The sequence below is a fragment of the Patiria miniata genome, unplaced genomic scaffold, assembly GCF_015706575.1.
Source record: "Patiria miniata isolate m_02_andy unplaced genomic scaffold, ASM1570657v1 HiC_scaffold_3, whole genome shotgun sequence".
Classification (NCBI taxonomy): domain Eukaryota; kingdom Metazoa; phylum Echinodermata; class Asteroidea; order Valvatida; family Asterinidae; genus Patiria; species Patiria miniata.
In genome coordinates, this window is record NW_024037069.1 from 30,941,846 (window position 1) to 30,957,248 (window position 15,403).

At 40.6% G+C, this 15,403-nt stretch overlaps 1 protein-coding gene across 3 annotated transcripts in view; it reads left to right on the plus strand.

The window, feature by feature from the left end:
• The window catches only part of LOC119737915, a 29,911-nt gene extending 15,217 nt beyond the window's left edge, over positions 1-14,694 (plus strand). For all 3 annotated transcript variants that reach the window (XM_038212569.1, XM_038212568.1, XM_038212566.1), the window contains 15 exons: positions 519-665; positions 1,339-1,536; positions 2,522-2,728; positions 3,443-3,595; positions 4,465-4,617; positions 5,871-5,959; positions 6,900-7,167; positions 8,241-8,412; positions 9,207-9,385; positions 10,270-10,346; positions 10,604-10,707; positions 11,335-11,643; positions 12,456-12,493; positions 12,884-12,953; positions 13,338-14,694. In XM_038212569.1, the coding sequence (XP_038068497.1) occupies positions 519-665; positions 1,339-1,536; positions 2,522-2,728; positions 3,443-3,595; positions 4,465-4,617; positions 5,871-5,959; positions 6,900-7,167; positions 8,241-8,412; positions 9,207-9,385; positions 10,270-10,346; positions 10,604-10,707; positions 11,335-11,643; positions 12,456-12,493; positions 12,884-12,953; positions 13,338-13,416 (2,243 nt within the window). In that variant the 3' untranslated portion in view covers positions 13,417-14,694. The remainder of the gene's footprint in view (positions 1-518; positions 666-1,338; positions 1,537-2,521; positions 2,729-3,442; positions 3,596-4,464; positions 4,618-5,870; positions 5,960-6,899; positions 7,168-8,240; positions 8,413-9,206; positions 9,386-10,269; positions 10,347-10,603; positions 10,708-11,334; positions 11,644-12,455; positions 12,494-12,883; positions 12,954-13,337) is intronic.
• The last annotated feature ends 709 nt before the right edge of the window (positions 14,695-15,403 follow it).

The following is a 15,403-nucleotide window of genomic DNA, read 5'->3' on the forward strand; positions in this document are numbered from 1 at the left end:
TGGACCGTGGGCCCCGCCTGGCTCCATAGGAAAGTGCACATGTAAACAAAGTGTGATGTCATCAGTACAGAGGCCTATTCTCCCTTTCTTACCGTTGAGGGGGTACTTGTGCACGCAGAGCCCATAATCTGACAGTAAATCCATTCTATTGAATCCCAATTTGGGCGATTCACAATGCAGTGCGTCACCAAGAGTTGGCCATGCATGGCCCATTTGAATGAGTGTCAGTAGACAACTTGAACTAATTTGTTATAGATTGGGGCATAGCATTCTGCCGCCTTACAAAAAACACCACATTGAAAAAAAGGAAACAAAAGGGCAACCAGATACTCGAAGCATACCTTTACGAAACTACTGACTGGAAAAACGAACATCAAATGCCCCGCGCTGTGAATTTGTCGACCATCTCCCACAATGCACTGGGAAAAATGAATTCTCCGTGGCAAACTCTTAGTGGCGCACTGCATTGTGAATCGCCCAAATTGATCTAATAGATTTTTACTATTATCTGTTTACAGGTTCACAGACTGTCTATGAAGGTAATGCCAACAATACTTTGCTGAGTAGTCTAGAGACAAACACGGAGTATTCAATCGGTGTGGCAGTCATCAACTTGAACGAAGAACTGGAGCAGGTCGGGCCGGTGTTAGTGACCACACCCTGGGGTAGGTGACGGTGGAGTGGACGAACAATCTTTATTATTAAATGTGTAAAGGTACCACTAAGGAGACAGGGTATCGTAATTTCTTCGAATGATGTGAGACATCTGTCATTAGGGAGACATTTTCATGTCACAGCCCCCCTTTAGAGGCTCAATTTTATCGTCACAATTAGATTATACTTGTTGCTCATGGTCTAATTAGTAAACATACCGAGATTCGTGGGAAAAGGACAAGGGAATATAGGGTTAGGGCGCATCTAAGTTTGAAAAGAAGTTTTGCCTGTAGCACTTTCAAAATCTAGGATAGGAAAGCCCAATCCATGTGCTTTCTTTTAGTACAAGAATCATTCAAATCACTCATGTACTTTTCAAGTTACGGAATTTTGAACACAAACACCGTTTTAAAGTTCTGTCCACGGATCACAAAAAAAGGTACTTGTTCTTTCAGCAAAACGAAAACAATTCACATAATTCCCCATGTGAAGTGCTTTCGTTTTGCTGAAAAAAACAACTCTGTCTTTCACAATAAAAACTGAACATTCCCATCACTTTCTTCTAGAGAAGAATTTTGGTAAACATGTAACGGCATCACATCTAATAGGCATGTTAATAGAAAGAAATATAAAAGTGTTGTAAGAAAACAACTTCGCAATAACCGCACTTTTGTCTTTTCTCAGGTTGTCCAGATGGTTATGAGGAAGGCCCTGAACGGTCCTGCTTCGCTTTCCTCAACTTCACCAGGCCATGGGGCGTGGCGCGACAATACTGCCAGGACGTGGCTAACGGGGACCTGGCTATCATCGACAGTCAGCCGGAGCTGGAGTTTGTGCAGAGGAGGATGCAGGAGGTCAACCCGGGTCAAATGTGGTGGATTGGTAAAATCATCCATTTATAAATTTACCGTTATGCATTTTTTAAACTAGCTGCTTGATGTGCAGTGGCGTAAAACTGTGCTGGCGAGTTTGGGGGGGGGGGGGGAGGGGGATGGGGGTGACCAAAATCCAAAACTTGCCCGGCTGTGGAAATTTAAAAAGCAGTTGGGGGGGGGGGGGGCTAGACACCACATTTCACTAGGGGCGCTCTTCAGGATATAGATGTACATCCTGGCACATTTTAAAAGCTTTTGTCCTTTGTTTCTCCAATTTTTAGTGCTATTGAATGCATTGTGGTTGTTGGGATGTTCGAAAAATACCTCGAAATCCGCATTTTTTCTTCTCATTACGAACAAGTTGGGGGGGGCGGGAATGATGCAATAGCTTATCCCCCGTGGTCCAAAAGTGGCGGGGGGGGGGGGGGGGGGTATATATATAAAACCCCTTCCCCCCGGGATTTACACTCCTAACTTTTCACAGTGTCAAATTTGGAATGGAAATATATAGAGCACTGTATGTTGACAGTATGTGAAATGCTTGGACTATTCCTAATATTGAGTGCAACTGTTTTGCATAGGTAATGGAAAGTAGACAGAGTTTTGCACTCGAAACAAAATTTAAAAGCTGAGGTAGGCTGGTTCCGGCTCCACAATCAGTATCAATAATGTACAGACTGGGAGCCAGTCTGCTTTTGCAGGCCTGCAGATCTGTTTGGTGCCCAAAATAAAAACCTTTCTTCAGAGAGTTGCAGATGTTCCGTGAAAAAAGACAGGTTTTCTTGGTAGGAATAAAACATACAAGTTGAAAAATTTGTTGGAGAGAAAAAAGAAATGTAATTTGGTGCAGAGCACAGGGAACGTAACTTTTAACTGGAAATTGATCCCTTGATTGGGTTGGAACCCACCCTCAAAAAGAATCCATACTAAAATCCTTCTTTTTTTTTTCATTGAGCTGTTCTCCGTAAAGTTGTGCCTGATATTCCTTCTAGGTTACGATGACATATCGGTGGAGGGGGACTGGCGATGGTTGGATTGTCAGCCCACAGCCGAATGGCAGCTACCTCTCTGGCCCTCGGATGAGCCCAGGTTTGCCACAAAGGATTGTGGGTACATACGAGAGAGCGAGAGTGCCGTGGAGATACGGTCGGCCAATTGCGGCGAGAACAAGTACATACTGTGTGAGATTACAGACAAAGGTAGGGAAATTTGGATGCTTGTAGAAGTTGTAAAATAGGCTGAAAATGTAAAATTGGTCTCATTTGAAAAGTTGAATTCCAATTGGAACCAAACTTGAGTCACAGAGATGCAACATTGCGACCTTCATATGATAATGCTGTCAAAGGTCACATACCAAGGTCAAAGGTCATCTGAGGTCAAGTTGTGAAATAGGCTGAAAATGTGAAATTGGTCTCATTTGAAAAGTTGAGGATGTCAAAGGTCACATACGAAGTTCAGTTTGACTTTTTTTTACAGACCACATCCTCTAAGCTTAAATGCGCGACTATTGATCCTTCACTTCATGTTGCAATTCAGTGTAATGTTTCTATAATTATTGGCAGTTCATACAATTCCATCTTTGGAAAGGCCTTCTTTCATTGTTTTCTTCAAAATGACAGCTTGCCAGAACGAATAATTTCACGGGGAGCTTAGTTCCACTATCTTTAAACCAAGTATGCTTTTCAACAATAATTTAGTCAGTTACTTTTTGGATAACTGAAAATGATGGACTGTTAAGTCATATGTGGTTGGCAACAGATTTATAACAGATTGCATATCATTTTAACACCCTCATTATGTGGGAAAGAGGCATTTTGATTCAGTCTTTGGCAGAGCTTGCTGGTTATTTCGTGTTCAACAATCCAATGATATTTTTCAGAAACATTAAAAAACTTTATTTTTGCAACGTCCAGGTTTTGTTCCTGAGGACGGCAATGCTAGGAACGTCCGAGCGTCACCTTTGACCCCAGCAAGCTTTGAGGTCAAGTGGGACGGCTCTCCAACAAGCTGCGATGTGATTGGCTACAGCATCTTCTACAGTAAAGAGACCAGTCCGTCGGAGGAAGGTGAGTTGGGAGGGGCGGAGTCAATAGATCTAAATAGGGAGGGGAGCCAGTGTAATTTGAAATTCGCTCTTCAGATTGTTGATCTTTGTGATGTTCTTTTGGCTAGTATAGTGACAAGAAACATTCTCTCTAAACATTCTCACTGACACCTTTGATCATTCTTGATGTTCTAAAGCCTTTTGTCAGGGATACAAGTTCTCAATTTTGGTTTTCCGATTCATATTATTTTTTTTCTAAATTTCAGTGTTTTTTTTTTCAAGTAGACATTTGTTTCCGTACTTTCAAATCTTGATAATTACAAACATATTAATATTAATTAAATAAAATATGCAATTAACAATAAGGAAATGCAACATATTTATGTACAAAATTACTCAGAATTAGAAGGCGCGGAGGCATTTTAAAAAAAGCAGGAGCTTTTATAGAAATGCCTAGCAAAATACTGGGGAAACATTACAAGGAAATATGATAGAAAGAAAAAAAACATACTGGTGAACACAAACATGACAGGAAACAAAAACAGGACAGCATAAAGAGAGGGACACAAACAGACAGACAGTACAGAGTATTGTGTAAAGAAAAAACAAAGTAATGTAGTTAACACACTGGCACCATATACTATCTAATTACACCTGAAACTTCCTGAATTTTTTTTAGAGTCTACGTACATCTCTGCTCCCTGCACATGCTCAGAATTTAAATCAAATCGGTTGCTAAGATACGAGGTCGTACAGTAAAGTTTTGGATGTATGCAAAGCATAACGCTCAACGTTTGTAGGAACAAAGAAGTCACACTAGTGCCGTCACATTTAAGATGTTACCTGTGCCCACAAAGTTCTTACATAACTCCAACCCTCTATCATTTCCAGAGCTTGAGACTGTGTATGGTGGTGAGGCCAGAGATGCCCAGATTGAGGTTGCCATGGTATCGCAGGACACCGTCTACCTGGTATCCGTGGCCGGTTTGAACTGGCTGGGCGTCCTGAGTCGCATTGGACCCGTCCGAGTTACCTTGACGCCTGGTAAGACCTTTTGTCCAAGTCAGTAAATTTTCTTGACAGTACTACATCTCCAGTAACGAAACTGTTGGGTTCGAACCCACAACTTGAATTTGAGCCCAAAATTGTCTCCAGCTGGCAGCTAGAGACAATGACGTGATATGTTAGCTGACCCGGCCTGCATCATCTGGGCACCGGAAAGTCAGCGTCACCATTGTAGGAGGCAAAGATGACATAGCATCGCATGTCGTATTTGGTAGAATAGCCTTCAAAGCTGTGATGGATGGCCAAAAATGTGAAAGAAACACTGATTCATGAACTCCCAGTGGTGGGTCAGCACAATTATGACAACTGTACATGACACAAACGCTTGCCTGCTGCAATGGTGGCCGCTCGCGCACTAGGAAACCAGATGATCACGTGGTACTTTGATATCATACAATTCGGGCGATTCACAATGCAGTACGCCACCAAGAGTTTGTCATGGAGGGTCAATTTTTGAAGTTTACGGCCGACAAAACACTGCCCATTTGAACAAGTGTCAGTAGACAACTTGAGCTAATTTGTTTCAGATTCAAGCTTAGCCTTCTACCGCCTTACAAAAAAAAACCTATTTATAAAAAGTAAAGAAAAGGGCAAACATATACTCGAATCATACGCTTACGAAACTACTAGCCGGAAAAACTAACGATTTCAAAAGTCCCGCACTGCGAATTTGTCGACCATCTCCCACAATGCACTGGGAAAAATTAAATCTCCATGGCAAACTCTTGGTGGCACACTGCATTGTGAAACGCAGGAATTGGAACTTTTAGCAATTTAGTAATGAAAGACTTCTTCAATCACTTTGAAGCCCAAAATCTCTGTAGCAACGCTCTTTTCAGAAATCATTGATAAAGAATCAACTTTTAGAATCGACTTGACAATTGTTTCTATTGAGATAGCCATATAGTTCCTTTTGTATCCCAAAATTTTACCAAAATATACTCATTTGAGACCTTGCGATTTGGAACAGGTATCCAATGATTGGAACATCTCAGTGTCGTCAAAGCAAGAATAAAGATGAAATCGGTGATTTTTATTAGCTTCAGAAATTTGAACTGGTCTGTTTATTTTTGCGTAAGTGCATAGCGAAAAAAAGAGGTTATTGTAGCGACGTTTGTTAATTGCAAGTATTTCCGTCGTAGTGGCAGGCATAAGCATAGAAATCACATCATAAATCACTAGAGGGCGTTTTTCATGAGATTCCTTTTTGTATTTTGCATGTTCTTGTCTAGAATCGGACAATCGGGAGTATTTCTCATTGACGGGAGACAGTGGAGCTATAACCTCCCCCGGTTGGCCCACGAGCTACGAAAACAATAAGGTAAGGTCAAGAGAACTGTGACGTTAAGGCGCGATTTTAAATCAAATTGATCTTGTCTGTGACGACAAGCATGGACGCATATGTTACTAGAGTCACTATCAGTGTTTATTTATTTCACTGCTGCTGAATGTAGAGTACGCCACTGTCGTCTTGTGGATAATTTAGAGACCAGTTTCGGAACATTTTTTTGTCCCTGTTACCTTGCCATGCAGGTATCATTAAAAAACATGTAGGAGTAGAATTTGTAGCTATCCAAAAAGTAACTAAAAAAATTATTGTTGAAAAGCGTACTTGGTTTAAAGATAGTAATGGCACTAATTAACTTTCTGTAAAATTATTCTTTCTGACATGCATTTTGAAGAAAACGATAAAAGAAGGCCATTTCCAAAGACGCGTCTATCAGAAGATGCATTTTGGGAAATTTCCATTACTTATTTGGTTTGCAATTTGGTGAATCTGTGAATGGATGTGGGCCCGCACCCACGTGCTGATTGCTATTATTTGTCAGTTTGGTGCGTGACATCGAGTAGCTGCAATCGGCTAAATGAGAGCATGTCCCGGACGCTGATTTTGGGCACAATTCAAAACATGACTCAGCAACTTTTGATTTGAAATCAAGATCCTAGGATATTGTTTCCACTGATCTAAAACATCGGATAAGTTGTTAAGCACCCTTCTTTAGATTTGAGCACTTTTGTTGCTTCAAACAAAAACATTGCACAAATGGCAAATGATCTAACCTTAAGAATGCCTTCAAAATGGTATTTTATTTGTTGGGTAGTAGTTTGTTATTCATAGTCACTCTTGGAGGACGACTGCATTAAGGAGTGCATCAGAATTATAAAATCATGGATGTCAGATGGACAGGAAAAAAGTGGACTCAAATTAAAAAAATGACCCACAGAGATTAAATCTGTCATTTGCAATTGCCATCCTCTAGGACATCACATGGACCATCACCGTCACCAAACCCGGCCGCGTTCTCTTGACGATTGTCTCCATCCGTCTCGACCCCAGCGGTGACTATCTGACCGTCGGTTCTGGGGCAACATCGGGCGTCAACGAGCTGGGGCGGTACACCGGTCACAAAGAGAACGTTGGGACGCTAGAGAGTCAATTCAACCAAATGTGGCTGCGATTCATCACCGACTCGACCATCACCGCACAGGGATTCTCAGTCACATTTGAAAAACTGGACGATGGCCCTGGTATGTTAAGATGTATAACATTGTATTACATTGTATTTCTTTGTATTACATTGTATTACATTGTATTACATAATATTACATTGTATTTACATGATAGTCATTCCCTGATAAATCTGTTAACCCATGCTGGGGCAGTTTTGGGCAGTACAGGGAGTAATAGGTTAGCGGATTTCAGAATGTTGAAAGTACATGATCTGTGAATTGTATATTGACAGATCAGCCGTATCCTCTATGAGTGATCCCTGTCTGCTATTTCCCAGGTTTGCAGCATTGCTAATGTTGCTAGCATTGTGACATTGGGGCGTGATCCCTGGCTACATGGTATAAACAGTTTTATGGCTTCTGACTAGCGCCCCTTGAACAAAGACATTGACGAAATGGTGAACCACCAACATAGGGCTGGATAGCTCAGTTGGTAGAGCACCGGAACGGCAATTCGGAGGTCGCAGGTTCAAACCCCGCTCCAGTCAATTATCTTGTTCAACTTTTAAAAAACTGTTTATTTGCTTAGCTTATTCTTGCTTAACTACTCCTCAAGTTTACTCCAGATCTTGTACGGTTTAAAAGCATTGAAAACCCAAATTTACAGAACATAACAATGCATGGGATAAAATAGTGATCACAGATGTACATCTCATAGAGAAAGAATTGGGGTAAATTATCTTGCGCAAGAACACAATTTTCAATGTTCATAATAAGTCTTCATGATGTAAGATTTTAGGCTTTGCATGATGGAGTATCAGTATCATTTCGGTTTGCGGTAACACCATGCGGTAATAATTACTGTCGCTCAGTAGATATTTAGTTCTGATAAGAACATGCCTGCTTATTATCAACTTTCGCTGTGTTGTTTTTTTAGTTCTGATAAGAACAGTCCTGTTTTAAGTTCTAAAAGAACTTGTCTTTTAGGATTTCATGAATTATGCTGTATCTGAGACTAGTAGTGTGAGAGAACAATGTCAAAACGAGCCCTGAACAATATTATTACAATAAATGAAATATTAAAGAAAACTAACAAATAAGTAAATCATGGTAAAATGTCTTGCTTAAGAACTTCTTTATTGCTGTTTCAGTGGAGGATTGTGGCAGAGCCTTCACGGATCTTCCAAGTGGAACGATCACCTCGCCTAATTTCCTAGATTCCAAACCGTACCCGAATAACGCCGCTTGCGTCTGGACGATCAGTCTGCTGGACAAGATGGCTCTCGTCGAGCTCAGCTTCACCACATTCGATCTGGAAAGAGAGTAAGACTGATTTCCAATTGACTGGTCACGGCCAGCTTTTTGGCAAGCTTGTTAATTCAGTTGTTGAGACGTTTTCTTCATTTGGCTTTTGAGTCCACACCAGCCAAGTATTATCATGTGTAATTACAACATCGGTAGAGCTCAAATTAGGTTTTGCCCTTCACCGACGTATAAACACTGTATACTCAGTGTGTTACCTCCCGAGTGAAAGTTGGAAATAATCACTCGGGTGGGACTCGAACCCACGACCTCCTGCTTTCTAGTGCAGATGTCTTACCACTCGACCACCGCGCTAACGGGATCGGTTGGCTGGTTCGAATCTGATGTATAGCAGTGGGTACTTTCACTCGGGAGGTAACACACTGAGTATACAGTGTTTATACGTCGGTGAAGGGCAAAACCTAATTTGATTTACATCACCCGCCGACGCAAAAATCCCATCTCATTTATAGTTAATGCGGTACCTGCTACTATGTACATTAGATTCGAACCAGCCAACCGATCCCGTTAGCTCGGTGGTCGAGTGGTAAGACATCTGTACTAGAAAGCAGGAGGTCGTGGGTTCGAGTCCCACCCAAGTGATTTTTTTCAACTTTCACTCAAGAGGTAACACACTGAGTATACAGTGTTTATACGTCGGTGAAGGGCAAAACCTAATTTGATTTACATCACCCCGATGCAAAAATCCCATCTCACTAATTGTAGAGCTGTCTAAATATCCTAACTGTTATCTTTTCTGCAAACAATAGAACTCGCTGACTGTGTTCTTGGCTTTTACTTTTCTTCATTTGCAGTCAGGATTTCTTGGTCATCGGTTCCGGTCTGACGGTGAATGAGAACATACTGCAGTGGCTGACAGGACAGCACGATTCACGGACTGTTATGAGTCCAACCCATGAGATGTGGTTACATTTCATATCAGATGAGAGTCAGTCAGGCCAAGGGTTCAGGGCAATGTTTACATCCAAGGCTGGTAAGATATCATCAGGGGGGGGGGGGAGGGGGAAGGGGGAGTGTGGTTTCTCTGGTTTACTTTATTCTGTCACTTAAATTTCATTCTCTGTTGAATGTGTCAATTAACTGCGAGGCAGGTGATTTGCCTGCAAAGCCGCCTCCCCACACGTGTTTTGAAGCGTAATTCTCTGTTGATTCTGTCACGTTTAGTCTATTATCTGTGTCAATTAACTGCGAAGCGGGGGACTTGCCTTCAAAGCCACCTTCCTGCGGGCGAGGTACTAATTAACCCTCCGGCGCAGAATCTAGCCCTTTTGGGGACCCAATTTGGTTAATTACCTTAATAAAAAAAAAAAATTCAAACCAATTCTGGTGATCTTCCATCTAATCCTAGCAAGAGACACCCTCTACGGATATATGCAGTCACCTTTAGTGTGTGACCCGGGTCAGGCATATCTGAGCATGACAACCTGGGCTAAGGACCGATGCAATTTCTGCCCATCCGGGGACCCACCATATACACGCGCACAAAACAACTCCGACGCAATTTCTGCCCACCCGGGGACCCACCATATACACGTGCACAAACAAGGTCACTTGCGAGTAGACAGTGCACGGCTTGACCACAGACTATGTATACAAATACACCTCCTTAGTCTACAGACATGGCAAGATTGTGTTCATGTGGATACAGTGTTGTGTAGCCTCAAACCGTGGCGCTAAATATTTGGGTCCCCGGGGGACCCCTTACTGTAAGTGTGTTACTAAATGGGCTTTCTGCGTCGGAGGGTGAAGGGAATGTGCAATACCTCCTGCATTGCCAGATGAATAAATAATGTGTTGAGAATGGTTTTGAGATCTCAATCAGTATTTATCTTTCGTTTTTTTTTTTTTTTTTTTAAGGTGAGCCACCGACAACTCCAGTTTACAAAGCAACTGATTCCGTCCTTTTTGTCGTCTTCAACCAGAACGTGGGATGGGTGAGTAAGCTTTAGCCTCTAGGGTCAAATCTGTTTTGCAATTTATGTGGACTTTGTGTGAGAACAGTAGATGGGTTGCATGACCAGTCACAAGAGCTTGAGCAGACGCTTACAAAAATGCCAAATGTCTGATGTCATTTTAAGCTCTTCAGTAAATAATTACCGTTCTAAACTTAGAACTGGGTCTGTTGCAACAGTCCATAGTTGTTATTTCACCACGCATTAGCAATGAAGAATCTTCTGGTTGTTATTTCCAGTTTGACGCCGTGAATCAAGTCCAGCTCGCATCCACCATCGCAGAGGTCTTGAATCGATACAATGTCGCAGGACAGACAGAAACCAGACAACAAGGAGACTTTGAGTAAGTCTAGCAGGGGCTGACTGTTTGATGCTGGATGCTTCACACAAATATTGTAGAGATTTTTACAATTATTACCTCTGTCATCAAGCCAGGAGATCAAATGTTTTATGCTTCAGTTCAATATTGCAATACTGCAACCTTTAGTTCTCTATGTTCAGCAGTATTTTTATTTCAGCCACATCCAACAGCGCAAGCGCCAATAACAGGATGGATAAATGAAGATAAGACAATGAGAAGAAGTTACAGTTTTAGAGGTGGAAGAAAAAGCCCAGAAGAATATTCTGGGGAAAACCCACGTAATCAGGCAGGGACGGAAAACACAATCCACATATTGGCCCAGGCGGGATTCGAACCCGGGTCACAGCGGTGGAAGGCGAGGAAAGCACCGCTACGCCAACGTGACTCCCCTGATACTCCTGGGTGGAGAGAAGCAATTGTGATAAAGTGTCCTGCCAAAGGACACGGACACTGTGATGCCCTCATCGGCTACCGTCACCCACAAATAAGACTCTATCATCATGGTCACTGAACTTGAGTTTGGAAGTCAAACATGTTCTTAGAAGCCACGATCAGTTTTGATGCCAATGTCACAAATCTCAAAATACTTAAGTCTATGTTTTGTCGCAGTGCCTCTGATGTGGTCTTCGTCAGTTTCTACAACGTCGACAGCGACCTTCACATCGTGACCTGGGTGCGGGACGCGACCTGGGCCGACCCCAAGGCACCTCTGAACCCCGACACGGTAATCGCGGCCGTGACGTCGGAGAGCGAGTATTTCCAAACCAGTATGGGAGAGTCATTCGAGTATAAACTGCAACGAGCTGTGACACCGGAGCCTTCAGCGGCGCCCTCGGGCCTGGAGGACTGGGTGATTGCCGTCATCGCTGTGGGGGCGCTGTTGATGCTCGTTCTGGTTGGCCTTGGCGTTTTCGGATGGTAAGCTGCTGTATTGTGAAGTGTGGAGTTGAAGTATTTATAAGATAATCTATTTTGAAATTTGTCTGTCGGGGAGATGCAAAATCAGAATTGGGTTTTGCACATCACGGATGTATTTAATAAAGACTGTGTACTCAATGTTGTCCGAAAAATTCAAAAGCATACTCGGGTTGGACTCGAACCCATGACCTCCTGCTTACTAGTGTTAAAGGTTGTGTCTTTGTGTGTCTCACTGTTGTCCATTTTGTCCTTTGTCACTGTCTCTGTTTTTCTCGGTCATGTCCACTTGTCTGTCGATAGGTTAGGGTACAAAAGCGTGACGCTTCACCTTATACCTAAATGTTGTCGTAAATTTGTTCTAGTATTGATCCATGTACATTATTATACACAATTACATAACTCCTTGCATTTTGCTCTGTATAATATGTTTACACGGCATTGTAACATTTTATTGTGTGGAAATGGCAACATTGAAATAAATGTTTCTACTACTTTTTACTACTAAATTGAAGTGGTGCCCTTACCCGCCAAGGGAAATCAGGGAATTTACTCTACTTTTTAGATTAATGTTTACTGATTTTTGGGGGGAATGTTAGTATTTTTTTACCAAAACTGTCATAACTGGTTTTGCTTGATTATGATAGATAAGGGACTATGCACTAAGCTATTGGTATTGTACACTAAGCCTGATTTCCAATGTTTAAGTAAAATGGATCTGGCCTTGGTTTTCTGTGATAGATTTTGTTGGATCAGATATCAGGAAATTAGTTCATAGTCTAACAGTTTAAATCTCTTTTTGTTTTTCTTTTCAGTGGGAAGAGCAGCCAAGACAAACAAAGTGCGAAAAAAGGTAGGATTGCTGAAATACTTGTAACTTATTACCTCCGCCAAGGAGGTTATGTATTCATGGGATTTGGTTAGTTTGCTTGTTGGTTGGTTTGTCTGTTAACAAGATAACTCAAAAAGTTATGGACGGATTTGCATGAAAGTTTTTTTTAGGGTGGTCCTTGCTACAAGTACAAATCGATTAGATTTTGGAAGTGATCCGGATCTGGGTCTGGATCCAGGATTTCTTTTAAGGATTCTCCACCATTTATGCGAGTATTTCTATTGGGTGTACTGGCAATATGGCGGGAATTGTTTAGCCTTGGTGGAGGTTTGCGCTCTCTGAGTGCTTTCTAGTTGTAACTGTAATACCTCTGTAATTATTTTCACTTAAAAATTTTCTGTTGCCTTCTAGATGAGCGGACTCGTGGTGGAAATGAACATGACGATTTCAGGCCAACGTCATTTGGATCGGATGGCACATGGTAAGAAAAATTTTCTGCTCTGAGGCTACAGAAAAATCTTGTGCATACATGTAATTGCAGAATTGTTTTTTTATCATATTGGAAAAAAAAACACGATTTCTAGATTTCTAGATCTCTCCCCAAAAAACTTCATTCAATTAATGATAAAAAGTAGTCAGTTCTATGTTAAATTTTAACTGACTTTAATTTAATTTTTTTTTTTTAACTTTGATGCGTGATAAACTCACTCACTTGAATTCACCCAATAAATTGACACATCTTGAAATGGGCAAAATTACTAACACCACAAATTGACTGCCGTTAGCAGTCAACAGAGGGCGCTGTTCACTTCAAACCCTCCAGTGAGTTTTGTCATCGTGTTTTTATTGTTTATTCTTTGTGCAGGAACCCGGCTTTTCATCCGGTTGTCGACGACACTGAACCTGAAGATGATGAAGAGCCCCCCGCAGTGACAGTATTGTGAAAACAGCACTGCGCTTAAATAAATTGCATTCAAACTCATATATGTACACAATGTAAAATAGTATGTAGGGAAAAGCATATCATGTTACAGCCAAACCAGTTTAGAGGACCTGACGTGTTTCGATCATAGGCAAAAATATCCTGTTACAATTGAAGCTGTAGGTTTTCTATAAACCTTTTTGATTTGTTATATTTAAATGGAAAAACTACAGTTTCTATTTTGGACACGTTCAGCCTGTTTTTAACCACTTCGCGCCAGGTTTACTTTTGCCGAAAATTTCGACAGTTTCAAAAGGCACAGTTTACTAGCCAACTTCTGATATACAACTCCACAAACACTGATTCACAAGAGTGATTTCAACAGTATTTGTACGATATTTCTTGCCGAAACCTCATATGTTTCAAAACTCTGGGGTGTGCACTGGAACGTACATTGTGAAACGGCCCACACAGCGGTCAGCATGTGGTCTGCCTCCACAGACTTCATGGACTTTGTGTGTGTGTGTGTACAAAAGGCACGAGAGATTAGCATGTTTAGACGTCACCCCAGGGTGAGGCGAGGCAATCTAGATGTCTTAACTTGTCAGCAGTGCCTGTTTTCACGATCTCTGGCGCGAACTGGTTAACAGGGTGAACTTCAAACATTGTACGGGGTGAACAACTTTAAATGATACTGTCAAAATGTGTTATTGTGAGACAAAGTTTGAGATGTTTTGCTAAAAGATAAACTGTTTCGTAAAGATGTCAAAGCGGACCTTTATTGTATTATTACAAAATAATGTTATGATCTAGTGAAAGGAAATCTAGAAAAAGAACTGAATTGTAAAAAAAAAAAGGAAATGCTTTTCGTGATTATATTCAGGCATGCAACTTTTCCTCAGATCAGCTGATTTCCTCTTTTTTACTTCCCATGTGTGTCATTGAAAATAGAAAAACACTGTACAAAGTCTGGGAAAGATTTGAATTTCCTCTTTTTTTGTGTGACTTTCCAGTTGCATGGCTGTATATTAAGTTTGCAGGCTGCATTTTTATTCTGTTTTGGTTGGTATAGGAAGCACATTGGGTCGTTCATTATGGTAGCTTTTTTATTTTGTGTATTTTTTTCAGTAGCTTTACTTTTTTCATCATAGTTTGATTTGTTTGACCTCCATGCAGTATCAGTGGTTTCATACATCATTTTTGTCCGTTTGTGTAAATTCAAAATAAAAATGTAATTTTATTAAAGAGAGAATAATTATTAAAATTACTATGTGTTTTTCACAAGTTGATTGCCGAGTGACATTAGTAAAAACTGTATCTTTATTTCCGGCTACTGTTTTCCCCACAAATTAACTTTGCAAGGGGTTAACCTTGGAAATATAATCAAAATTTGCATATTTGAAAACACCCACCAAATTAACTTTGCAAAGGGTTTACCTTGTAAATAGAATCAAAATTTGCATGTTTTGATAATTCCCCACAAAAATATATTTCTAAGGTTATGCCCTTGGAAAGTTAATCAAAATATGCATATTTTGAAAATACAACTCAAATTAACTTCGTAAGGGGTTAACCTTGTAAATATAATAATTTGCCTGTTTTGATAATTCCCAATAAATTAACTTTGCAAGGGCCTAACCTTGTAAATATAATCAAAATTTGCATGTTTTGATAATTCCCCACAAAATATATTTCTAAGGTTAAACCCTTGCAAAGTTAATCAAAATATGCATACTTTAAAAATACCCCACAAATCAACTTTGCAAGGGGTTAACCTTGCAAATATAACCAATATTTGCATATTTTGAAAACACCCCATAAATTAACTTTGCAAAGGGTTAACCTTATAAATATAATCAAAATTTGCATATTTTGAAAACACCCACCAAATTAACTTCGCAAGGGGTTAACCTCATAAATATAATCAAAATTTGCATATTTTGTAAACACCCACCAAATTAACTTCGCAAAGGGTTAACCTTATAAATATAATCAAATTTTTTTTTTTC